The sequence below is a fragment of the Nicotiana tomentosiformis genome, chromosome 3 (genome assembly GCF_000390325.3).
Source record: "Nicotiana tomentosiformis chromosome 3, ASM39032v3, whole genome shotgun sequence".
In the NCBI taxonomy this organism is placed as follows: Eukaryota; Viridiplantae; Streptophyta; class Magnoliopsida; order Solanales; family Solanaceae; genus Nicotiana; species Nicotiana tomentosiformis.
Window position 1 is genome coordinate 107766761 of NC_090814.1, and position 26896 is coordinate 107793656.

General features: G+C 38.5%; 2 protein-coding genes across 2 annotated transcripts; both read right to left on the minus strand.

Annotated features, from left to right (window-relative positions):
* Positions 1-16224: 16224 nt before the first annotated feature.
* LOC138908309 (uncharacterized) lies at positions 16225-16953 on the minus strand. The gene is made up of 2 exons (XM_070198967.1): positions 16443-16953; positions 16225-16337 (listed from the first exon to the last, which is right to left on the minus strand). The coding sequence occupies exons 1-2, from the start codon at positions 16951-16953 to the stop codon at positions 16225-16227; spliced, it is 624 nt and encodes a 207-aa protein (XP_070055068.1).
* Positions 16954-24172: 7219 nt separating this feature from the next.
* Positions 24173-26544, minus strand: LOC104092419 (GDSL esterase/lipase At3g48460). The gene is made up of 2 exons (XM_009598018.4): positions 25700-26544; positions 24173-24828 (listed from the first exon to the last, which is right to left on the minus strand). The coding sequence occupies exons 1-2, from the start codon at positions 26345-26347 to the stop codon at positions 24331-24333; spliced, it is 1146 nt and encodes a 381-aa protein (XP_009596313.1). The 5' UTR covers positions 26348-26544; the 3' UTR covers positions 24173-24330.
* Positions 26545-26896: the final 352 nt, after the last annotated feature.

Consider the following 26896-nt stretch of genomic DNA (forward strand, 5'->3'; position numbering starts at 1 on the left):
TGATTGCCTATGCATCCAGACAACTAAAGGTACATGAGAAGAATTATCCTGTCCACGACCTTGAGTTAGCAGCTATTGTTCATGCCTTAAAGATTTGGCGGCATTATTTGTACAGTGTCTATTGTGAAGTTTATACCGATCACCAGAGTCTACAGCATCTGTTTAAACAGAAGGATCTTAATTTGCGGCAGCGGAGGTGGTTGGAGTTGCTTAAGGATTATGACATCACCATTATCTATCATCCCAGAAAGGCCAATGTGGTGGACGATGCCTTGAGCCGTAAGGCGGAGAGTTTGGGAAGCTTAGCATACTTACCTGTAGCAGAGAGGCCTTTAGCCTTGGATGTTTAGGCCTTGGCCAATCAGTTGGTTAGATTGGATGTTTCGGAGCCGAACTGAGTTTTGGATTGTGTGGTTTCTCAGTCTTCTCTTTATGATCGTATCAGAGAATGTCAGTATGATGACCCATATTTGCTTGTGCTTAAGGATATGATTCAACACGGTGATGCCAAGGAAGTCACTATTGGAGATGACGGTGTATTACGGATGCAGGACAAGCTATGTGTGCCTAATATAGATGATTTGCATGAATTAATTCTCCAGGAAGCTCAAAGTTTGTGGTACTCCATTCATCTAGGTGCCGCAAAGATGTATCAGGATTTTAGGCAGCACTATTGGTGAAGGCGAATGAAGAAAGATATAGTTGGGTTTGTAGCTCGGTGTTTAAATTGTCAATAGGTAAAGTACGAATATCAGATATCGGGAGGATTGCTTCAGAGACTTGAAATTTCGGAGTGGAAATGGGAGCGTATTACCATGAATTTCTTGGTTGGGCTTCCACGAACCTTGAGGAAGTTTGATGTTGTTTGGGTGATTGTGGATTGACTGACCAAATCCGCGCATTTTATTCCAGTTGGTACTAATTATTCTTGGAGCGGTTGGCTGATATTTATATTCACAAGATTGTTCGCCTACATGGTGTGCCAGTGTCCATCATTTCAGATCTGGGCACGCAGTTTACATCACAGTTTTGGAGAGCAGTGCAGCGAGAATTGGGCACACAGGTTCAGTTGAGTACATCATTTCACCCTCAGACGGACATACAGTCCGAGCGCACTATTCAGATATTAGAGGATATTCTACGCGCTTGTGTCATTGATTTTGGGGGTTCTTGGGATCAATTTCTTCCACTCGTGGAGTTTTCTTACAATAACAACTACCAATCGAGCATTCAGATGGCTCCGTATGAGGCTTTATATGGGAGACGGTGTCAGTCTCTGGTGGATTAGTTTGAGCCGGGTGAGGCTAGGCTATTGGGTATTAACTTGGTTCAGGATGCTTTGGAGAAGGTTAAATTGATTCAAGAGCGGCTTCGCACGACGCAGTTTAGACAGAAGAGTTATGCCAACCAGAAGGTCCGTGATGTTGCTTACATGGTTGGGGAGAATGTTCTGCTCAAGATTTCACCCATGAAAGGTGTGTTGAGGTTCGGCAAGAAGGGCAAGTTGAGCCCTCGGTATATTGGGCCTTTTGAGATACTTAAGAAGATTAGAGAGGTGGATTATGAACTTGCTTTGCCACCTAGTCTATCATGTGTTCATCCAGTGTTCCATGTGTCCATGCTCTGAAAGTATGTCGGGGATCCGTCCCATATTTTGGATTTCAGTACAGTGCAGCTCGACAGTAATTTGACTTATGATGTGGAGTCGGTGGCTATTTTAGACCGGCATGTTCGAAAGCATAAGTCAAAGAACATAGCATCAGTGAAGGTAGAATGGAAGGGCCAGCCAATCGGATAAGCTACCTGGGAGATTGAGCGGGAGATGCGGAGCAAATATCCATACTTATTTGAGACTCCAGGTATGATTCTAAACCCGTTCGAGGACGAACATTTGTTTAAAAGGAGGAGAATGTAACGACCCGGCCGGTTGTTTTGAGTATTATAACCTCGTTCCCCCATTTACTGCTTAAGTTATAGTCTACAGTTATTTTATGACTTACCGGATTAGTTGGTTCGGGTCCGGAGGGATTTCGGAGTGAAATGAGACACTTAGTCTCATAATTAAAAATTTAAGTTAGAAAAGTTGATCGGATGTTGACTTAGGTGTAAACGATCTCGTATTTGAATTCTGATGATTCCAATAGCTCCGTATGGTGATTTTGGACTTAGGAATAGGTCCGAAAAATTATTTGGAGGTCCGTAGTGGAATTAAGCTTCAAATGGTGAAAGTTAAATTTTCGAGAAGTTTGACCGGGGGTTGACTTTTTGATATCAGGGTCGGAATCCGATTCTAGAAATTTTACTAGGTCTGCTATGTCATTAATGACTTGTGTGCAAAATTTGAGGTCAATTGGACATGATTTGCTAGGTTCCGGCGTCGTTTGTAGAATTTGGAAATTTCAAAATTCATTAGGCTTGAATTGGGGTGTAATTGTGTTTTTAGCATTGTTGGATGTAATTTGAAGGCTCGACTAAGTTCGTATGATGTTTTAAGACTTGTTTGTGTATTTGGTTGAAGTCCTGAGGGTCTCGGGTGATTTTCGGATGGTTAACAAATCAAATTCGAACTTAGAGCAAAATTGGAAACTTGCTGCCATCTGATGCAATCGCACATCCGAAAATGGGCTCGTAGGTGCGAGCTCACGAAAGCGAGCCTGGCAAGCGCAGATGTGGGCAGGGGGTTGTGAGGCAGTGGTCGTAGGTGCGAGGGAATTTCCGCACCTGCGTGATTGCAGATGCGGACAGATGGGCGCAGAAGCAAAGCGAGCCTCGCAAATGTGAGCCCACTGAAGCGACTTCTTGCTCGCAGAAGCGGAGGCATTGGAGGCCTTGGCAAACCGCAGAAGCGGTTGGTTTCTTGCACCTGCGAGACCGCAGAAGCGGCTAAGGGAGTCGCAGGTGCGGAACCCCTGGACAGTATACATTTCGAAGGGGTTCCGAGTTTTGCCATTTTTGGACTTTCAAACACGGTTTTTGGGGCGAGTTTCAGAGAGAATTCACGGAAAACTTGAAGTAAGTCATGTGTGATCATTTCTACTCTGTAATATAGAATTGCCATCGAATAATCTCACTAGATTATGTGTTTTTGAGGTGTAAATCAGGGATTTGAACCTAGGGATTTAAAAATAAGATTTGAGGATTTGGAGGCCGAGTTGATGTCGGAATTTCATAAAATTAGTATGGTTGGACTCGTGGTTGAATGAACTTTCGGATTTTGTAACTTTTGTCGGGTTCTGAGATGTGGGACCCACAGGGTGAATTTTGAGTTAAATTTCGGATTTTATAGGAAAATTAATATTTTCTTATGGAATTAATTTCAATAATTTTTATTGATTGAATTGAATTAATTGTGGCTAGATACGAGGATTTCAAAGAACAATTCACGAAGCAAGGGCATAGCGGAGTAAGAAAATTACACGGTTTGAGGTAAGTAGCACTTCTAAACTTGGTTTTGAGGTTATGAATTCCCGAATTTGTGTTATATAAATTGTTTGGAGGTGACGCACACGAGAGTTGACGAGCGTGTGGACGTGCACCATTGCAATTGTGACTTGAGTAAATTCTGTGAAGTTGTAAAAATTAAAGAATCATGTTATTATGTGAACATTTCCAACGTGTTAGAGAAATTGAGCTGAGGGTCTTATTAAAGATCATGTTTAGGCTACGTACCGATATTTTGGGACCTATGAGGTTATGTTGCTGTTAAATTAATTGTTTTAAAAATGTACATTTCACACTCAATCATATTCATCCATTGTGAGGATATTTATGGGATCGAGTTGCGCATCGCAGCAGGCCATATTGGCTTTATATATATTATTATTAAATGGATCGGGGTTGCGCGCCTGCAGCAGGCCTTATAGGCTTTACTATTATATGGATCGGGGCTACCCGCCTGCAGCATGCCTTATAGGTTTTATTATTATATGGATCGGGACTGCCCACCTGCAGTAGGCCATATCGGCTTTATATCACGCTTGGGCTGAAGGAGCCCCTCCGGAGACTATACACACCCCCAGTGAGCATAGATGATTATATATTCGGGGCGGACTTCCCAAGGCATGGACTTGCCTTACTTATTTATATTGTGATGAATTTCCCTAGACATGGATCTTGTCCGTATCATTTACATTTGGGGATACATTATCCCAGGGCTTGATTGACCTTATACGGTACTGAGTGACTGACTGTCAGTTGATGTGTATATATATACAGCGTGGAATATCCCTGGGATGGATTGGCCATAACAGTACCGAGTGACCGAATGATTTGTGACCAGCATTACATGAGGTCTTTTCACTGAGATGTCATATTCCTCATATCATGCAGTATTGATCTATTTCGCTTGTACTTAGTTTAACTATTGAACTTGAAAGCATGCTATCATTTCTGTACCATTATTTATACTGGACTGTACCTACGAAACTCGTCACTACTTTCAGCCCAGAGGTTAGTCTTGTTACTTATTGAGTTGGTTGTACTCATACTACACTCTGTACCTTGGTGCAGATCCAGGTGCTTTTGGACACGGTGACCGTTAGATCTTAGAGTGCTATCAGTTGGAGACTACCAAGGTAGTTGCCTAGAGTCCGCTGACCTTGACTCTCTTTCTTTCAGTTATTGTATTATTCTATACTTTCAGACAGTGTTTTATTAGTCACACTTTGTATTCATATTAGATGCTCATGTACTCAGTGACGCCGGGTTTTAGGAGTGTTTATATCTGTATTTGTGAGATTTCTTCCACTGAATTTAAATATTATGTTTTCAAACTTAAAAGATATGGTGTTTTATTGAGATTGTCGGCTTGCCTAGTATTGAGATAGGCGCCATCACGACAGGTGAGATTTTGGGTCGTGACAATTACCTATACATCAAATACTTCTACTTCTTGAATTGGGTTCATGGGCATCTCATGTCGACGGGAAATATTCCCCATCCTTTGACACTCATCACGGCTCTTTACCCAAAAGTGTGCATCTTTAAACAACGTCGGCCAATAGAAGCCCGACTTGAAAACTTTAGCAGTTTTTCTTACTTCTCAAAAATGACCTCCACAAGGCAAAGCATGACATGCCTGCAAAATAGAAGCTTGGTCTATCTCGGGAATACATATCTGGATCATGTTATCAATACAAATCCTAAACAAATATGGTTATCCCAAAAATGCATGCGACAATCATGAAAGAACTTCTTCTTCTACACAGAAGATAAGTTATAGGGAATAATACCGCTTGCCAGGTAGTTTGCAATGTTTGCATACCATGACACTTCTTCAAGGCTCGTGGCTAACAGTTGTTCATTCGGGAAAGTCTCCATGATTTCTTCCACCTCAACCTTTGTTCTAGCTCCTTTAATCCAGGACAAGTGGTCGGAAACTTGGTTCTTCGTTACTTTTCGGTCACAAATTTCCAAGTCGCACTCTTGTAGTAGTAGAACCCATCGAATCAGGTGCAACTTTGCTTCCTTCTTATCAATTAGGTACCTAAGAGCAGCATGGTCAATATAAACAATTACCTTCGAGCCTATCAAGTAGGACCAGAATTTATCAAATGCGAACAAGACGACTAGCATCTCTTTTTCTGTCACTGTATAATTCAGTTGAGCACCATTCAATGTTCTACTTGCATAGTAGATTGGATGCATGATCTTATCTTTTCTCTGCCCAAGTACTTCTCCTACGACATGGTCACTTGCATCACACATCAGCTCAAATGGTTGCTCCCAGTCGAGTGCAACTATGATAGGTGCAGACACCAACCTCTTTTTTAATGCCTCAAAAACTACCCTGCAGTCATCAGAAAACACAAAAGGGTGATTTATTCAAGCAATTGACATAAAGGGTTTGCGATCTTGAAAAACTTTTATGAACCGCCTGTAAAAACCGTCGTGACCAAGGAGTATCGTTCGAGATTTGTTTTGGGGCGGATTAAATACCCCAAAACACCATTTTTGAAGGAACTTTTGGACAGATTTCGACCTAGGGAGGCCAAAGAGGAGTTTGAAGAACACAAGCACAAGGATTTCATCATTCCTTCCTCACTCAAGATCCGGGTTTGGATAGTATATATGTTTTCCTCTACTTTTATTTAATTTGTGAAGAACTTCTCCATGTCTATGGAGTAGAACCTTTTTGGTTTTGATGGATTTGGTGTATTGATGGTTGTTTGTGGATTATAACTCTATTTTTATGTATTTGAATCATTTTTTTGGAAGATTTAATTGGTGTATCTATATTCATTTGTTCTTGTAATCGAAAAAGGCATAACTTGTGATATATTTGTACTATATTGTTGGTTGAGTTTATAGATTATTCTAAGTAATCAAAAGAGGCTAGTTGAATCCTTGATTAAACCTAGTTAGGAGGATAATCGAAAGAGGTTCTCCTAAAGAACAATCCATTACGAATTCTTGCATAACTTCACCGAGCTTAAATTGGTTCATATTGTGAGGTTGAAACTTAATCGAGAGAGGAGTTTGTACTAATAATTAAGTGAAATCGAAAGACTCACTTGAACATTAGAAGTGAATTATCTAGAGTTAGATCCCGAACAATTATCTTGCACCTATCCTATCAACCCATATTTTCTTCCATTGATAACTTCCTTGCTTACCTTTTTTGAGATTGTCATTAGTAAATAGTTGTAGATTCTTAGTTAATTGTAATTAGAATTTACATAAATCTCAAATGTTGATCCTCCTGGATAGAAATCAAGCTACGAACTATGATAATATTATTTAAATCCAATCCATGTGGATACGATAATTATACTATACTATCTTTGACTAGCGAGCACAATTTAAGTGTGTATTTTGCGCTCGTCAAATTTTGGCGTCGTTGTAGGGGATTGGCAATCAATAGTGTTTAAAATAGTTTGTAGTGCTAATTCAGGAATTTTTTTGTTATATTTATATTTTTTTTATTTTGTTCTTCACGAGTTTCACCTCCGTGTGTAGGAAATAGGATAATTGAGTGGTGTATGACACGATCTTCTTGTAAACAAGTAATAACTTACAACTCGGAATTGGAAAAATACTTGCGGCAACTAAGGAAAGAGAAGGAGTTCACCATATGGTTTTGGGGTAACCTTCAACCCAAGAGCACATGGCTAATAACGATGGCAGTGAGGTAGAGGCAGCTGCCAATATAGCAGTTGAGGCAACCCATAGAGTCGCTAAGGAAACTGTGGAAAATAATAAGGGTCGAAGATTCAATCTAAATCTACCCTTTATTGAAGACCAGTTCGAGAATGTGCTACCAAGGCTTGGTAGAGCATTGGATGACTATTCTAGACCAGTTTACAATCAAAGATTGTCAAGTAATAGACCACCACCAATTGTAGCAAATAATTTAGAGTTGAAGCAAGGTTTGCTTCAAAATATTCAAAACAGTTGCGTTTTCAGAGAGAAAATGAATGAAGATCCAAATACGCATCTGATGGACTTCGAGAAGATCATGAACACCTTTCAATACAATGGGGTGTCACAAGATGCAGTGTATTTAAGGGAATTTCCCTTTTCACTTAAAGATGATGCAAAGTAGTGGCTTCGAAGCTTGCAAAATGGATCAATTAGGACATGGGAGGAAATGACCAGAAAATTTCTTGATAAATATTTCTCCTCAGCCAAGACGAGCAAGTTTAGAAGAGAAATCCATAACTTCTGCCAGAAAGAGAGTGAAACTGTTTTTGAAGCATGGTGGAGGTTTAAGGAGATAGTTTAAAGGTGTCAACGTGGTGGAATTGAACTCTGGATGCAACTCCAAGATTTTTGGGATGCATTGACACGAACCTCGCGTAGAACATTGAGCAATGCAGTTGGGGGCCCCTTTATGAAGAAGACTCCAGAGGAGATAGTTATAATTCTTGATGAGTTATCCGAAGATGCTAATCAGTGACCCTCTGATAGTGTGGAAAGAAGAAAATCAACTGGTGTTCACCAAGTTGATGCCACTATATCTGCGCAAGTACAACTTGATGCTATGGCTAAAGAAATACGAAAGCTAATTGTAGCTTTGATGCAAAATGTACACCACACAGCTTGCAATATATGTGGAAGAGGACACCCTACCCATGAGTGTCAAGCCTCAACTGAGGAAGTGAATGTTGTAGGAAACTATAATGTAGTATGTCAGAGGCACCCCGGCTTTTCATGGAGTTCACCTGGGGGTACTGCAAATGCATGGCAACAAAACAACCCCAGATTCCAGGAACACAGAGTTGCAGGTTTTCAAAATCAGCAGAGGCAGTAGTATCAATCTCCACAGTCGAATCAATTCAGCATGGAAGATCTAATGAAGACCTTCATTATCAAGATAGATGAGAGGCTTGATACCTATGATGCAGCTATCAAAGAACTAAGTACATCTTTTTGAATACTAGAAAAACAGGTTGGGCACTTAGCTACTCTAATGTCGGAGAGAGACCCAGGAACACTTCCCGCTGATACTGAGAGAAATCCCAAAGAAACAGTCAATGTTGTAACTCTGAGAAGTGGGCAAATGTTGAAAGATCCCAACCCGATCCAAAATGAGGTGGACTTTGAAAAAGAAAGTGGGAAGCAGTTGAAGGGTGATGTTGATAAAAAGAATAGAGGCTTGATAAAAACTGAGAAAAAGAAGGATGAACAATCAAGAAGGGAGGAAAATGATGAGAGCAAGCATATGCATGTGCTGCCATTTCCCCAAAAGCTAACTCAAGAAAAACTGGACAAGCAGTTCGAGAGATTTCTAGATGTACTCAAACTGGTTCATGTAAACTTGCCATTCATAAAGGTGCTCTCACAAATGCCATCTTATGCAAAATTCTTGAAGGAGATTCTTACAAAGAAAAGAAAGATAGAAGAGACGAAAATGGTCAAGCTCACAGAGCATTGCAGCGCAATCTTGCAAAATAAACTCCCATAAAAGTGTAGAGATCCAGGAAGTTTCACTATACCTTGCTCTTTAGGCACACTTAATTTTGATAAATATTTATATGATTCCGGTGCCTCAATTAATTTAATGCCTTTGTCTATTTATAGGAAGCTAGAGCATGAGATTAGAGAGATAAGGTCGCACCAATTTCCTTGCAGCTGGCTGACCAAACAACTTTGATATCTGAGGGGATAGTTGAAGATATTTTATTTTGGGTAGATAAGTTTGTATTTCATTTAGACTTCATTGTGGTAAAAATGGAGGAGAACAAAGAGATCCCCCTTATTTTAGGAAGAGCATTCTTAGCGACAGACACAATAATATTAGACATACATGATAAAAGCTCATACTTAGAGTGGGTGAGGAGACGATGACCTTCGAGATGAATGTAGAAATGGGGGTGAGAAAGGAGAATTCAGCTGCAAGTGTAGAGTGGAGAGTGAAAAGCTCGAAAGAGAAGGTTGCGATGAGAGAAAAAGACAAATCTGGGGTGTACCCCAAGAAGGCTGAGAAGAAGTTGTTCGCGTAGATGTGTGCAATAGTTCGGGAGCGAATAATGGAGCCTGACTTCGACTCAGACCCTGATTAGCAATTTGGGGAAGTTTTCTTTACCTTATGCATTTTAATTGTGTGTCATAGGTACATGCCACAACTTTAAGTGTGGGGTAGGGGATATATGTGTGTATGTATGTTATGTGTATATTAGTCTTAGTTTTGTATGTTAGTTTGTTGTAGTTGATAGAAAATAAATGGAAAACATTAAAAATTTAAAATTTTTGATTTTTTCCGACGATGGATATCATTCGACAGGTTTCTTGAGGGAGTAAAATCGAAGGAAAAAGACAAAAAGATTTTCTTTTGTTAGGTAGTGTATAAAGTCCCCCATGGTTTTTCTTTGCGTCGCGGTTCTTTGCCAAGGGCTTTGTTTGAACCGAGTGTAGTTAGTTTTTATATTTTAGGAGTAGAAAATGTTGTGCTATGATTTTAAATGAAAGCAATATATGTTGACTTCATTATGCCTTGAGAATAATAAGTGTTTTAGTTGTGACGCTTAGGCTCAGTTCTTTACTCTTGTATAAGCACCTTAAATTGTACGATCTTAACTTTGCTTAACTACTTTGATTAGAGTGTCTTGATGAGTCCGATTCTGATTGAGTTATGTGCCATATGTGAGTGAAGTTTCGTGTATTCTGTGAATTGTATTTGATATCTAGAAATTGCCCCGTGTGTTTGCAAAGCGAAATAGTAGTTTTATTCAGTCTTTGAAGTGATATATGCGTTTCTTTGTTGAGCCAGAGATATGTGTTTACCCACCAAATTGTTATGTATCTTAGTTAACCCCCTTTGAGCCTATAATCTTGTTTCTTAGGCAACCGCATTACAAGTCTTACCCATTTGTTTGAATTGACCATCTATTTGAACCATTTACCTCTCATGAGCACTTGAAATTGTATAACCTTTGTAAAAGTTGAAGTGTGGGGTGGTTGGTTTGGCTTTTGAGTTGAACTATTGAACTAAGGAGAAAGGTGCACTATTTTGAAAAAGAAATAGCCACTTGAATTGAAAAAGAAAGAAAAAAAATAAGTGTATGATTGTGAAAAATATTCCTTGATAGTGGTTATTTAATAATTGTGATTAAAGAAGTAGAGAGTTAATGTATATTGATGTGAAGGTGGAGTTATGGTTTAACATAAGTGTGGCGTTTTGAACCGTCAATTGTATGTATTAAAGTGCTTAGGGAGGTGTAGTCAATATATCCAAATGTAGGTGTATCCTACCCGTCCCGCAGGCTACATTACAACCAATTAAAGTCCTACCTAATCATTGACTGAATAAACTCAATTAGTAGAGTAGTACACTACGGGCAAGTTTATGGTACATCTTTTGTTGCACATGAATATTGTTCTGAGAGTGAGAGAATTCTTCCTATCTTGAGTTCCTAATTGTTCTTAAACTTTATTGTTTGTGGAATTACTCTCTATTCTTGTGTGAGGGCACTTGATTCATGAAGGAATGGCAATGTCATTGACCTCTGTGTTAGAGTAAGTGAGCGGGTTTTGAAAAATACATGGTGTTGTTGAGTCAACTCTTGAGGAGAAAATGTTACGATCTTGTGCTTAATCTTTTCTAATATTCTTGTTGTGATAAGTTAGGAGAGTTGTTTAAAAAGGTCATGTCTTTGTGAAGTGTAGTTTGATTGCTCTAGGACGAGCAATGGTTTAAGTGTGGGGTGTTGATGGTAGGCTATAATCCCGTCTTTTAGTCGTTTATTGCATTCTAATTCACTGCTATTTTACTTATGTTGAGCTTTAATTAGGCGTGTAGTGTGTTTTATGCCTTGTAAGAGTGATTCCGAGCTAAGTAGATTTTGTGTCATGAATTCATGCTATTTTGGAGATTTTAATTCTGAGTAAAAGCCAAAGATTAAGTCGGAATCGAGTTCGGGGATCAACGGATGATAGTGGAACGAAACGAAGAATCGAGCAGGCATACTGCATAGTGTCTAGTAAAATGCACATAACCTTTCTCTCGCACTCCGCTTGGGATCCACAATATATTGTTGGAAAGCTATTTAAAAGGGCTACAACTTGCATGTTTTACGTCTTTTCCAATTCCCAACATTACAGGGTGAAAAGTGTGCGGCACGTGCGCGGCCGCGTACTAACCGCGCACTTGGGGCAGAATGTTGTGAAAAGTGTGCGACCAACTGCGCCGGCACACATCCAGGTGCGCGGACGCGCATGTCCAACTCCGTAAAAGTGTCCATTTTTGCTAAGAAAGGGTAGTTTCGTCTAGGATTTGTTTTGGGGCGGATTAAATAACCCAAAACACCATTTTTAAAGGAACTTTTGGACAGATTTCGACCTAGGGAGGCCAAGGAGGAGTTTGAAGAACACAAGCACAAGGATTTCATCATTCCTTCCTCACTCAAGATCCAGGTTTGGATTGTATATATGTTTTCCTCTACTTTTATTTCAATTGTGAAGAACTTCTCCATGTCTATGGAGTAGAACCTTTTGGGTTTTGATGGATTTGGTGTATAGATGGTTGTTTTTGGATTATAACTCTATTTTTATGTATTTGAATCATTTTTTGGAAGATTTAATTGTTGTATCTATATTCACTTGTTCTTGTAATCGAAAGAGGCATAACTTGTGATATATTTGCATTATAGTGTTAGTTGAGTTCATAGATTATTCTAAGTAATCGAAAGAAACTAGTTGAATCCTTGATTAAACCTAGTTAGGAGAATAATCGAAAGAGGTTCTCCTAAAGAACAATCCATTACGAATTCTTGCATACCTTCACTGAGCTTAAATTGGTTCATATTGTGAGGTTGAAACTTAATCGAGAGAGGAGGTTTTACTAAATATTTGTATTGATAATTAAGTGAATTCGAGAGACTCACTTGAACATTAGAAGTGAATTATCTAGAGTTAGATCCCGAACAATTATCTTTCACCTATCCTATCAACCCATACTTTCTTCCATTGATAATTCCATTGCTTACCTTTGTTGAGATTGTCATTAGTCAATAGTTGTAGATTCTTAGTTAATTGTAATTAGAATTTATATAAATCTCAATTGTTGATCCTCCTGGATAGAAATCGAGCTACGAACTATGATAATACTATTTAAATCCAATCCATGTGGATACGATAATTATACTATACTATTTTTGACTAGCGAGCACAATTTAAGTGTGTATTTTGCGCTCGACAAATTTTGGCGTCGTTTTCGGGGATTGGCAATCAATAGTGTTTGAAATAGTTTGTAGTGCTAATTCAGCAATTTTTTTGGTTTATTTATATATTTTTTATTTTGTTCTTCACGTGTTTCTCCTCCGTATGCAGGAATAGGATAATTGAGTGGTGTATGACACGATCTTCTTGTAAACAAGTAATAACTTACAACTAGGAATTGGAAAAACACTTGCGGCAACTGAGAAAAGAGAAGGAGTTCACAGTAAGGTTTTGGGGGTAACCTTCAACCCAAGAGCACATCGCTAATAACGATGGCAGTGAGGTAGAGGCAACTACCAGGATAGCAGCTGAGGCAGCCCATAGAGCCCTTAGGAAACTGTGGAAGATAATAGGGGTCGAAGATTCAATCTAAATCTACCCTTGATTGAAGACCAGTTCAAGAATGTGCTACCAAGGCCTGGTAGAGCATTGGGTAACTATGCTAGACCAGTCTACAATCAAAGATTGTCAAGTGATAGACCACCTCCAATTGCAGCAAATAATTTCGAGTTGAAGCAATGTTTGCTTCAAACTATTCAAAACAGCTGCGTTTTCAGAGGGAAAATGAATAAAGATCCAAACACGCATCTGATGGACTTCGAGGAGATCATGAACACCTTTCAATACAATGGGATGTCACAAGATGCAGTGTATTTAAAGGCATTTCCCTTTTCACTTAAAGATTATGCAAAGCAGTGGCTTCGAAGCTTGCAAAATGGATCAATTAGAACATGGGAGGAAATGACCAGAAAATTTCTTGATAAATATTTCTCCTCAGCCAAGACGAGCAAGTTTAGAAGAGAAATCCATAACTTCTGCCAGAAAGAGAGTGAAACTATTTTTGAAGCATGGTGGAGTTTTAAGGAGATAGTTTAAAGTCAACGTGGTGGAATTGAACTCTGGATGCAACTCCAAAATTTTTGGGATGCATTGACACCAACCTCGCGTAGAACATTAAGCAATGCAGTTGGAGGCCCCTTTATGAAGAAGACTCCAGAGGATATAGTTACAATTCTTGATGAGTTATCTGAAGATGCTAATCAGTGACCCTCTGATAGTGTGGAAAGAAGAAAATCAACTGGTGTTCACCAAGTTGATGCCACTACATCTACGCAAGTACAACTTGATGCTATGTCTAAAGAAATAAGAAAGCTAATTATAGCTTCGATGCAGAATGTACACCACACAGCTTGCAATATATATGTGGAAGAGGACACCCTACCCATGAGTGTCAAGCCTCAACTGAGGAAGTGAATGTTGTAGGAAACTATAATGCAGTATGTCAGAGGCACCCCGGCTTTTCATAGATTTCACCTGGGGGGTACTGCAAATGCATGGCAACAAAACAACCCCAGATTCCAGGAACACGGAGCTACAGGTTTTCAAAATTAGCAGAGGCGGCAGTATCAATCTCCGCAGTCGAATCAATCCAGCATGGAAGATCTAATGAAGACCTTCATTATCAAGACAGATGAGAGGCTTGATGCCCATGATGCAGCTATCAAAGAATTGAGTACATCTTTTTGAAGACTAGAAAAACAGGTTGGGCACGTAGCTACTCTAATGTCGGAGAGATACCCAGGAACACTTCCCATTGATACTGAGAGAAATCCCAAAGAAATAGTGAATGTTGTAACTCTGAGAAGTGGGCAAGTGTTGAAAGATCCCAACCCGATCCAAAATGAGGTGGACTTTGAAAAAGAAAGTGGGAAGCAGTTGAAGGGTGATGTTGATAAAAAGAATAGAGGCTTGATGAAAACTGAGAAAAAGAAGGATGAACAATCAAGAAGGGAGGAAAATGATGAGAGCAAGCATATGCATGTGCTGCCATTTCCCCAAAAGCTAACTCGAGAAAAGCTGGACAAGCAGTTCGAGAGATTTCTAGATGTACTCAAACTGGTTCATGTAAACTTGCCATTCATAAAGGTGCTCTCACAAATGCCATCTTATGCAAAATTCTTGAAGGAGATCCTCACAAAGAAAATAAAGATAGAAGAGACAAAAATGGTCAAGCTCACAGAGCATTGCAGCGCAATCTTGCAAAATAAACTCCCACAAAAGTGTGGAGATCTAGGGAGTTTTACTATACCTTGCTCTTTATACACTCTTAATTTTGATAAATCTTTATATGATTCCGGTGCCTTAATTAATTTAGGCCCTTGTTTATTTATAGGAAGCTAGAGCATGCGATTAGAGAGATAAGGTCGCACCAATTTCCTTGCAGCTGGCTGACCAAACAACTTTGATATCTGAGGGGATAGTTGAAGATGTTTTAGTTCAGGTAGATAAGTTTGTATTTCCTGTAGACTTCATTGTGGTAAAGATGGAGGAGAACAAAGAGATCCCCTTTATTTTAGGAAGACCATTCTTAGCGACGGGCACAACAATATTAGACATATACATGATATAAGCTCATGCTTAGAGTGGGTGAATTATCTAGAGTTAGATCCTGAATAATTATCTTGCACCTATCCTATCAACCCATATTTTCTTCCATTGATAAATTCATTGCTTACCTTTGTTGAGATTGTCATTAGTCAATAGTTGTAGATTCTTAGTTAATTGTAATTAGAATTTATACAAACCTCAACTGTAGATCCTCCTGGATATCAATCGAGCTTGATAATACTGTTTAAACCCAATCCCTGTGGATACGATAATTATACTATACTATTTTTAACTAGCGAGAATAATTTAAGTGTGTGTTTTGCACTCGTCAGCCTCCATTATGTCCTCTACCATATCTGTGAAGATGGCCATCATGCACCTTTGAAATGTGGCGGGTGCATTATATAGGCCAAATGGCATTCTCCGAAAAGCGTAAATGCCATATGGACAGGTGAATGACATTTTCTCTCAATCTTCCGAAGTAATAGATATCTGATTATACCCTGAATATCCATCCAAGAAGAAGAAATGGGACCTCCCTGCCAATCTATCTAGCATTTGATCAATGAACGGCAAGGGAAAATGGTCTTTTCGGGTGGCCTTGTTCAATCTTCTGTAATCCATACAAATTCGCCATCTTGTGACTATTCTCATTGAGATCAACACATTGTTTTAGTTTTGCACAACAGTCATCCCACCTTCCTTTGGCACACACTAAACTGTGCTAAACCAATTGCTATCAGAAATGGGAAAAATAATTCTCACATCTAACCACTTGAACAGTTCCTTCTTTAAAACTTCTTTTATGTTAGGGTTCAGCATTCTTTGATGTTCTCTGGAAGGTTTGTGCTCATCTTCCAGTAGAATCTTATGCATACAGAAGGCCGGGTTGACACCCTTAATGTCTGTGATGGTCTAACCGATTGCAGTCTTGCACTCTTTCAACACCTACAAAAGTTATTCTACATGCACATCTAACAAACCAAATGAGATAATAATAGGTAAAGTCGAGTTAGGTCCCAAGAAATCATACCTGAGGTGAGATGGTAGTGGTTTCAGCTCCAATTGTGGTAGCGCTTTGATCGATGGCTTGGCCGGGGTGGTCTTTCTTTCTTCAGAGTGTAAAGGCCCAAATTCAAGCTCTCTTTTCCAGTACCCTTTCCCTTGAAGAGCTAACACTCATTCCACCAAGTCTTCACCATTTACTTCTTCTAAGTTCATGAGGCATGCTGTTAGAGGGTCTTTTGCATTAAGTGCCTCATTATCTTCCTCCATGATCATATCCACTACATCTATCAAAGAGCAATTTGTAAACTCATTGGGTCACTGCATAGACTTTTGCACATTAAATGTTACTTCTTCATTATTCAGTCTCATCTTCAGCTCCCCCGTTTCACAATCAATCAGTGCTCTTCCTGTGTCCAAGAACGACCTTCCCAAAATTATGGGAATCTCCTCATCAACCTGGCAGTTTAAAATGATAAAATCTACTGGAAACACGAATTTTCCAACTTGCACAAGTGCGTTGTCAAGTATATCTGATGGCCTTTTTACCGTTCGATCAGCTGATTGTAGTAACATGGATGCGAGCCTTGCTCTTTCATTTCCTAACTTTTTATAGATAGACAATGGCATCAAATTTATGTTTGCTCCCAAATCACACAACGTTTTGGCAATTGCATAGATACCTATGGTGCATGGAATTGTGAAGCTTCCCGAGTCGGATAGCTTCACGGCTATAGGTATTCTCATAATAGCACTACAGGTTTGTGTCAAGGTGACAGTTGCCAAGTCTTGAAAGTCGAACTTACGAGACATCAAGTCCTTCATCATTTTTGCATAACTGGGCATCTCCCTCAAAGCATCAATTAGAGGAATGTTTACCTGAATTTGCTTCAGCATTTCCATGAATATTTTGTACTGCTCATCCTTCTGATATTTGGCCAACCTCTGCGGGAAGGGTGCTGGAGCTTACTTCTTTTCTGCGGCTTGAGTTAGATCTTGCTTAGACACTTTTTCTAATGTCTTCCCCTGTACTTTCTCAGTCTCTTCTGCAACCTCTTTTTCCTTGTTTATTTCCTCCTGCGCTGGCTGCACTCTCACTTTTGTTAGCTCAGTTGATTCATCTACCTCAATTGGCACTGACACAAGTGTTTCAGTTGATCGGTTCTCACGAGTAATTTCTTGCTCAAAATCAAGATCCCTACCATTTCTCAAACTCACCGCCATAGGCTGATTCGGGCCCTGGTCCTTCGGATTGACATGTGTGTCTGCAAGTAAAGTTCCTTGGGGATGATTTTTCAGAGCCATAGATACCTGCCCTAATTGAATCTCAATGCCTTTTATCGCTGACTCATGTGCTGCCACCTTCTCTCACAATTTTCCATTAGACCTAATCAGTTGTTGAAGCATTCATTTAATTTCAGACGTCTCATCATCTTGTCTCTCTAGCTGTTGTTGTTGAGGCTGTTGATAAGCTAGTTGCGGATTTTGCTGACTGTATGCATGTTGGCTTTGGTAAGGCACTACTTGACCTTGTGGTCACATAACTCCAAGATTGTTGGGGTTATTGTATTGTTTTTGTGCTGGTCTATACTGCTAATTTTGTTGCTCCCAATTCTGACCACCTTGCCTTTGGCCTCCATAGTTGCCCACATAGTTCATATTCTCCTGATAGTTTTGGTTGTCATTTTCACCACTCCACGAGCATACGTATGGTTGGTTACTGCATGGTGTACATAATCCCCCATTAGTCGTGTCAACTATGTGTACCTGCTTCTGGCCTGATTCATCTATCTTCTTGGTAAGGATACTCATTTGCATCATCAGAGTATCCATATTCTCAGCTATGGAGTTGTTAGGGTCCAATGCTACTGAGTGAACTATAGGGTGATTGTAGTGTCTCTTGTCATCCAGCCTGAGTTTTGAGCCATTTTATTTAGCAGGACCTTACATTCTCTAAATGACTTGTTAAAAAATGCTCCACCTACTGAAGCATCAACATTAGCCTTCAAGTTATCCGCTAATCCCATGTAAAACCATTGTCCCAACATCTGATCTGGAATGCCATGATGTGGACACTTAACCGGCATACTTTGAACCTCTCCCGCATTTCTTGTAATGTTTCAACTGGTTTCTGCCGGAAGCTCAATATTTCATCAACTTGCTTGGCGGTCTTATTGGGTGGGTAGAACTTATTCAAAACCTGCTTGACTAATTCTTCCTAAGTGGTGATGGAATTTATGGGGAGCAAATTAAGTCAAGTCTGGGCTTCTCCCGTCACTGAGAATGAAAACAACAACAGTCTTATTGCTTCCAGTGTCACATTCGGTTGCCTTTGCATGACACAAATTGACAGAAAAATTTTCAGATGTTGATGTGAATCTTCAATGTAAGACCTGGAGAATAGTCCATTATTTTGCAGCAGATGTAGCATGTTGTTTGTGATTTGAAATGACTCCGCTTGTATCTGAGGGACTGCAATTGCAGTTGCCAAATTATCGACGATGGGTCGTGCCCAATCATACAAAGCTGCTTCTAGCACAAGAGGTGCCACACACTGATTGTTCGCGTCATTCACATTGTTTCGATTGTTTTGATTATCCAAAGCATCACTCATGTCTGGTTCAATTTGTTCTCTTGGGTAATTATGTTGTGTGTCCTTCTTGTTTGCACGATTTAATGCCTTGAAAGCTTTCTCAGGATCCGGTAATGCTTCAAACAATTTACCAGTTCTTGAAGAGTTTCTTGGCATACACCTATAACACACAAGACCACAAATGTTAGAATTTCAATGTAATGAATAAAAATGGAGAAAATTGACTAAAGTAAGAATCCTAACAATTCTTATAGTTATAATTACTAACATTGTTGCTTTCTCCAACAACGACGCCAAAATTTGATCACGCCCAACTATGCCTCCTAAGAGGTCTAGCGGTCGTTGCAAATATAATCCGATTTACAAGTCCGGAGTCCAATCCCACAGGGAAATAATACACTAATTATAACCAATAGTTTTGCACGAATTCAAGTAATCAACCTTCAGAAATATTATATAACAATTTGAGAGTTTACTAACTAAGATCAAAGTAATTAAAAATGCAGTAATTTATAACTAACAAAGCAAATATTGTAGACAAGATTTGGAAAAGTCTAAGGTTATGACTTCCCCTAATGTCGGAATCTTTTCCACTATGTTTTTTATGAATTTGCCAAAATATTCTCTACCAATCGTGAGTACTTTGATTGTCGTAGCTATCTCTAGAGCAACTAACATAATTTACTAGACGTATTCTCTCGAACTACGCTAGCTGGCATTAATTTACCACTCACTACGATCGCACCAAGACTTCGGTATCTCTAATCCCGCCTTTAAACCCTCCGTATTGATATCTCAACTACGTTAGGAGTGGTGTTGTTCAACAACTACCTAAATATGTACTCTCTCTCTCTCTCTCTCTCTCTCTCTCTCTCTCTCTCTCTCTCTCTTACACACACACACACAATATACATACTAAATAGGCACAGTTAATTAAGAGCTCTTCAATTAACAACAATGAAAATGTAGTTGAACAAGCAGAGAAAAATCAAAGGCATATCTTTATTAAACGCAGTAGAAAATCTTCCTCCAATAGGTTCCATCAAACCTTAAATAAGGTAGTTTAGCTACTCATAAATACAACAACAATTAACATAATGTTCAGAGACATTAAACTACAAAGTAAAAAGATAAAGAAAGGAAAAACTCGTTTAATACTTGCTTCACAGTGCTTGGCAGCCTTATTTTTCTCCAAAATCATGTCCAACCCTAGAATAACTTGTTTGGGGAGTATTTATGTCAATCCCCCGGTCCAAATTTGGGTTTGGGTCTTTTAACCCGCGACTTTTAATTATCATGCTATAGACCTCGCGAAGCCTGGTTTGCAGCGCAGTCGACCTAGCTATAGACCTCACGAAGCCTGGTCTATACCGCAGTCGACCAGGCTATAGACCTCGGGAAGTCAGGTCTATAGCGCAGTCAACCTGGCTATAGACCTCGCGAAGCCTGGTCTATAGCACGGTCGATCTAGATATAGACCTCTCTAAGCCTGGTCTATAGCAAGGTCAACCTACCTATAGACCTCGCAAAGCCTGGTCTGTAGCACGGTTTGGATATTTGATGCTTTTGGCTCTTTTCTTGCGTTTTTGTCCATATTTTGTGCAACTTTCATTCGATGATTCATTCCGATATTCCTACACATAAAACAACACAATTTAACGCAATTGTTGCACAATAACTCACAAAACCAACAACATATAGGGCGTGTAATATGCTAAAAGTATAGCATTTTGGCCTAACATCAATTGTACTCGATATTGTTATGTTTATTTGCTTAATAGTAAGTATGAAGCAATTGAAGCATTTAAGAAATATAAGAATGAAGTGGACAATCAATTGAATAAAAAAATCAAAATGATTAGAAATGATAGGGGAGGAGAATATGAATCTCTATTTGCAGAAATATGTTCGGAATATAGATTTATCCATCAAACTACTGCCCCCTACACACCTCAATCCAATGGAATTGCGGAAAGGAAAAAACGAAAATTAAAGGAAATGATGAATTCTTTATTAATAAGTTCCGGATCATCGCAAAATTTGTGGGGGGAAGCTATCCTTACAGCTAACCGAATACTCGACAGAGTACCCCACATCAAAACGCAATCTATTCCATATGAAAAATGGAAAGGAAAAAAATCCAACTTGAAATATTTTAAAATGTATGGGGGTCTAGCAAAGGTACAAGTACCTTTACCCAAAAGGGTAAAAATCAGACCAAAAACTGTGGATTGTGTTTTCATTGGATATGCTACAAACAGTAAAGCATGTCGGTTTTTGGTTCATAAATCTGATAATCCCGAAATTCATGTTAATACGGTAATTGAATCAGATAATGCTGAATTCTTTGAAAGCATCTATCCGTATAAAACCGAATGTAAGTCATTAAGTGAAAGACCTAAACGACCACAGGAAGAACCAAAGGAAAATACTCCAAGTGAAGAAGATCCAAGGCGTAGCAAATGTCAAAGAACATCTACTTCCTTTGGGCCATATTTTGTGACATTCTTGCTTGAAAGTGAGCCTCAAACTTTCAAAGCAGCTATGTCATCTTCTGATTTAGCATTTTGGAAAGAGATAGTCAGTAGTAAGATTTATTCAATTTTGTATAATCATACATGGGATATGGTTGATCTTCCTCCAGGAAATAAACCTTTAGGTTCGAAATGGATCTTTAAACAGAAAATGAAAGTTGATGGAACTATTGACAAATATAAGGCAAGAATTATTGTCAAAGGTTATAGACAAAAGGAAGGCCTTAATTATTTAGACATTTACTCGCCAGTAACGAGGATAAGATCTATTAGGGTGTTAGTGGCACTGGTGTCCGTGTATGGTCTTGAAATCCATCAAATAGATGTTAAAATGGAGAATTGGAGGAAAAGATTTACATGGAACAACCTGAGTGTTTTGTGGTTCCGGGTAAAGAAAAGAAAGTGTGCAAACTGGTTAAGTCGATTTATGGATTTAAGCAAGCACCCAAACAATGGCATGCCAAATTTGACCAAACAATGTTGGCAAGTGAGTTTAAAATCAACGAGTGTGACAAATGTGTTTACATTAAAAACACTTCAGGTCATGAAGTCATTGTTTATTTATATGTTGATGACGTGTTGATAATGAGCAAAAATATGGCAGATATAAATGCTACAAAGTGCATGTTGGTTAGCAAATTCGACATGAAAGACATAGGAGTTGCTTATGTGATCTTACGAATCAGAATTCACAAGACTCCATAAGGTCTAGCATTATCACAGTCTCACTACATTGAAAACGTACTTGACAAGTTCAAGTATTTAGATTTCAAGATTGACAAGACTCCAATTGACGTGAGTTATGCACTTTAAAAGAATGAAGGTGAAAGTGACTCACAACTGGACTATGAAAGAGTATTGGGAAGTTTGATGTATATCATGAATTATACGCGACCAGATTTAACATATGCTATTAGCAAACTGAGTGGGTTTACTAGTAATCCCAATCAAATACATTGGATAGCAATGAAGCGAGTTTTGGGGTATCTGAAACATACCCAAAATTATGCTTTGCATTATAACAAATATCCCTTCGTGATCATGGGATATAGTGATGCAAATTGGATCACTGGATCATCTGAAGTTAAATCCACGAGTGGATATGTTTTCACAATTGGGGGTGGAGCAGTGTCATGGAAATCATCCAAACAAACGTGCATCGCCCGTTCTATAATGGAATCTGAATTCATAGCTTTAGACAAGGTTGGTGAAGAAGCTGAATGGATCCGAAATTTCTTGGAAGATATTCCATTTTGGCCCAAACCTTTGGCACCTATATGTATATATTGTGATAGTCAAGCGGCAATAGGTGGGGCAGGGAGCGTTATGTATAATAGAAAATCTAGTCACATTTGACGGAGACACAATACCATTAGACAACTACTCTCCAGTGGTGTTATCACGATTAACTACGTAAAGTCAAGATATAACGTGTCAGGTCCACTTACAAAAGGCCTATCTAGAGAGGCAGTTAAAATATCATCGAAGGGAATGGGATTAAGGCCTAGGATAAGTCATCATGGTGGTAACTCTATCTAGAAGACTGGAGATCCCAAGAGCTAGATTCAAAGATATCAAGAAAAGTTATGAATGACCGTTCAACATTGTCAAATAACTCAACTCATTCTCGTGATGAAGACAATGTTCAGAAATCAGGGTAAAGCATTAAGGCTTTTTGATGAGTCAATAAAGCTTAAAGATTTTTAATGATTTGCTAAGTCTCGAAGGAAATGACCATATAGTGTGTCTATAGGATTACACATTTAGAAATCACATATGTGAGTGTGAAGTGTAAGCCGCTTCAAGGGGAGTGAATGTAAAGGCCCATTCTCTAAGCACTCATGAAACCAGGCGGTGTTCATGGCTAATACGAACACAACCGTGAGAACCATAGATGGTTAAGGGTTGATTGTATGACTTATGTTGTCTAGGTATACAACAAATTTCGACGGTTCAAAGATATCAAATCTACCGATTGACCGAGTATATCCGACATAAGTTCACTACAGAAATTTCAAAGGGAAACCTACTTATCCAGATGCAATTAATCCTTGCATATAAATCATACACTCGTCCGTGCATTCTTGTCTTATAACCATTCCCCATTCATGTGGGGGATTATTGGGATTAAAAGATTGGTAAATGGGAAATGAAGGAAAGAAAGTGGAGGGAAAATGATCTCCCTCTTTGCTTTGGAAAGAACAAGTGTCCCTCATTGGTGGTGGAAAGAAAAACGAATATGCTTATATTGATATATTGAGAAATCACTTATCTTGGTGTTAAATTGGCTGGAAAGAACATAAGCCTCGCACCGTCGCCGTCACCGTCGTCGCTCGCTCGGTTCGGCTTCGGATTCGGATTTGGTCAAAGATCGATTGTTTTATTAACTTTTTGGATAAAATTTCTTTCAATTATTTAATTAATTAATTAACGAAAACTCAACCCGGAATAACCCAGGACTCGCGACGCCGCCCGGTCCGTTTCTTTCTCGGATTATTTTAAATCATTTTTCCCCGAATATTTTAAACAGGAAATGTTCCCACTTGTTCCAACAACCATGGCTGTTTCTGAAAGGTTGCAAACCTTTTTAGAAACAATGCCAGAAAATGGCTATAAATAAGCCTTGATCCCTGAATCTTTCCTTATGAAATTTCTGAGCTTCTTCTCCTTCTTCTGCACAATTAAAATTCTAGTGTGATTTACAGCCTTCGAGTGATTTACTGTTTCACTGGCGTTTTTGGTACCAACACTCTGGTAAGTTAAATCGTTTTATTCTGGGAGGAAAATATTCCAGCACCTCGGATATTTGAGGAGAATAATTTCCTTAAGGACACACTGTGCATTCAGTGGGCTCGATTTTATTCCTAAATTATTTTTCATATTCTGGTTGATTATTTCGACATTCTATTGCTGCTAAATTTCTGTTTTTTATTTCAAAAAAATTTATTGTTTCATTATCTATTATAGTAATACATTTTGAATAACAATGTAGAAGTAGGCGAGATCTGACTTCCGTATGAAATTCCTCAAACAACTCGATCTCTACGGCGCACCGACTTACAATTAAAGCATTTCCCTATACCATATGAAACTTCTAGCTCAAAATTCACTATGAATCGGAAGCTAATAATTACTGGTGAGATCCTTTCAAAACTACTGCTTTTTCGCTAGTAAGTAACTAAATGAGGGTTTACAAAATGTCCCATTAAGAAACAAGTTAGCCATAGTTTTGTACATGGCTTCAGTAAGATGAACACCATCCCAATTAATATACTGAGAAGGATCAGGACAAGAGCTTGCAGAAGGAGAACCACAAGTGTTGAACACGTCAAAATTGTAGTTTCCACCGCCAGATCCACAGCAACTTTTGAACAGCTCCTTAAATCCATATTTGTTGGCACCTTTCACTACTGTACTGTATGCATTCCAATAATCTGCATAAATAATTACAGCTTGTGGGAACTGTTTCCTGAAAGAATCTAACTTGGTTTGGATAATACTGTTGTGGAGATTGCTTTGCTTGTCTACACTTCCCACACATCCCATGTCATCTCTGTCAGTCTCAGGTGCCAAATACATGGACAGTGTTAAGCAACCTGTTGGAGGAAGACCTTGAACAACAACGTATTTTGCTCCCTTGTTCAATAATACCTGTAAACGAACCGATTCAAATATGAGACTTTTTGGTCAAATTTTGTAGAAAAGAAACTTTTGAAGTGTTGATACATATTATAATTAATAGATTAAAAGTATGTTATCAAACATTTTAATTAAGCTTTCAGATTAGCTAATCGCACAATTTAATATGTATCAGGACTGACAAATGTCTGTGTTTTGCTTATGAATAAAAAAATCACGACATGCTTGAGGAGGCGTATTTATAATTAAGAAATTAAAATTAAAGTATAATATTTTAATCTTTTAGATGAGGTAAGACAAAATTAAAAATAACTGAGAAATTCAAAATTTGTAAGTAGGCGTTTTGACATAAAAAATTATGACTTTTGAAGAAAAAAATAGTATTTGAAGTTAATTGAAAAATGGTATTTAAAATTTGAAATTATGTTTGGACATGCATTTCACTAATTTTGTGAATGAGGAAAAAAAATTCCAAAAAACTTGAAAAGGCGGTCAAAACCACTTCTTGATTTTTGAAAAACTCATTTTTAAAAAATCTCCAAAAATTTGAAAATTTTCATGGACGCGTTTTTCAAATAAATTCTGGAAAAAAAGAAAAAACAATTATGGACAAACAGGGCCTAATAACCATGCCCCACATGAGAATGGGAGGCGTGTTAAAACATAATAGGAGTATAAAGAAGAAATTAAAAGCGTGTTTGTTTAACTATGAGTGAGACTCTTGGTCCCGAATTTTTCTTGTCGATACTGTCGGTGCGATATGAAAAGTTCATCGTCTAATAAAGCAACGGGTGCATGTAATAAGTGATCACGTTATCAGTACGTAGAACTATTCATGATAGCATTAAATAAATGGATATAAAGAGTAGGAGTATAAGTTTACCTGTAAAAAACCGGTGACACTTGTGGTGGCAAGATGTTGAATAGTGTTGGGTGAAACAGAAGATCCAAAGCTATACGCATAATCATTAGCACCGATTTCACCTACCCAAAACAATGCATCACTAAATACTGCCTCGCACTGCTTTGGCGTTGTTGTGGAGTTTTTACAACCTTGGCTTTCCAAAAACCTATTAAACCAAGTGAGCTGTGTTTGAAGTGATTGAGGAGTTACATTCAACGTGAGATTATTTCTCACAAAGAATCTGTGCCTTATAGCAGTAGAACCAGCAACAGCAAAGTTAACACCATAAGTTTTATCCGCTTTCGGGTTGCGATAAGGCGGCAAAAATGGCAAGGACAGTGACTCGGCCACGAAATCAATGACTAATCGACCATCGGAATATCTATTGGTTGGGTGGTGGAAAAATGTGCGTCCATAAGGGGGATTTGATACGTAATTGAAAGAGCTTGGACCAGTGGCTGAGTGTGTATTGCCTGTGTCTGTGTAAGAGTCCCCAAAGGCATAGATTTTCTTGAACTTTTTGGGAGTGGAAGCTGCAGAGGAGAGTGGAGGTGAAAAGATCAGTGTAATGGTGAATATGATGAGAGTGATTTTCCAATGGATCACTATTCTGCAGAAAAAAGCCATGGCCTCACACCTCAGAGCCTTTTGAGTTGTGAAAGGTGTGAACTTTGGGAAAGTTTATGTGGTTTATATAGATTTGATACCTGCCAAAGTTGCATACTTTATTATACTTTAGATAAAATATTTGTCAAAAATCGAACTAAAAAGGTAAATAAAACGTAAAAGTGGGGCCGAAGCTAGAAGCTCCGATACAAGTTCCAAACCAATAGCTTTTGTCTTTGTGTTAAAAATTTATTAAATATTTATAAATATTAAATTTAAAATCAGTTATTATCGCTTAAAATTATCGCTCTGAAATCTAGAACAATAAAGTTAAAATCCTAGTTCCAACTCCGAATAAAATCAAAGAAGAAAAAAAAAAAAAAAAAGGTGCCAGATATTAGTTGGCCGTTAAAAACTACAGGGTGTGAAAGGTAAAAAATAAGAGGGGGCTGAGCCTGAGAACTCGCGGGAGACTTCTACTGATGTAAGCACACAAGAAATTCAGTTTGCTCACTTTTCAAATGTGTTATTACTCATTTCGCAAAGAATTCTAAATTTAATTTCCTGTTC

Bases quoted from the DNA above. Each gene is read 5' to 3' on its own strand.
- LOC104092419 (XM_009598018.4), bottom strand. From the start codon at position 26,347: ATGGCTTTTTTCTGCAGAATAGTGATCCATTGGAAAATCACTCTCATC. The intron at 24,829-25,699 runs GTAAACTTATAC...GTTCGTTTACAG, and splicing joins GTGTCACCGGTTTTTTACAG to GTATTATTGAACAAGGGAGC.
- LOC138908309 (XM_070198967.1), bottom strand. From the start codon at position 16,953: ATGGAAATGCTGAAGCAAATTCAGGTAAACATTCCTCTAATTGATGCT. The intron at 16,338-16,442 runs GTGAAACGGGGG...GCTCTTTGATAG, and splicing joins AGGAAGAGCACTGATTGATT to ATGTAGTGGATATGATCATG.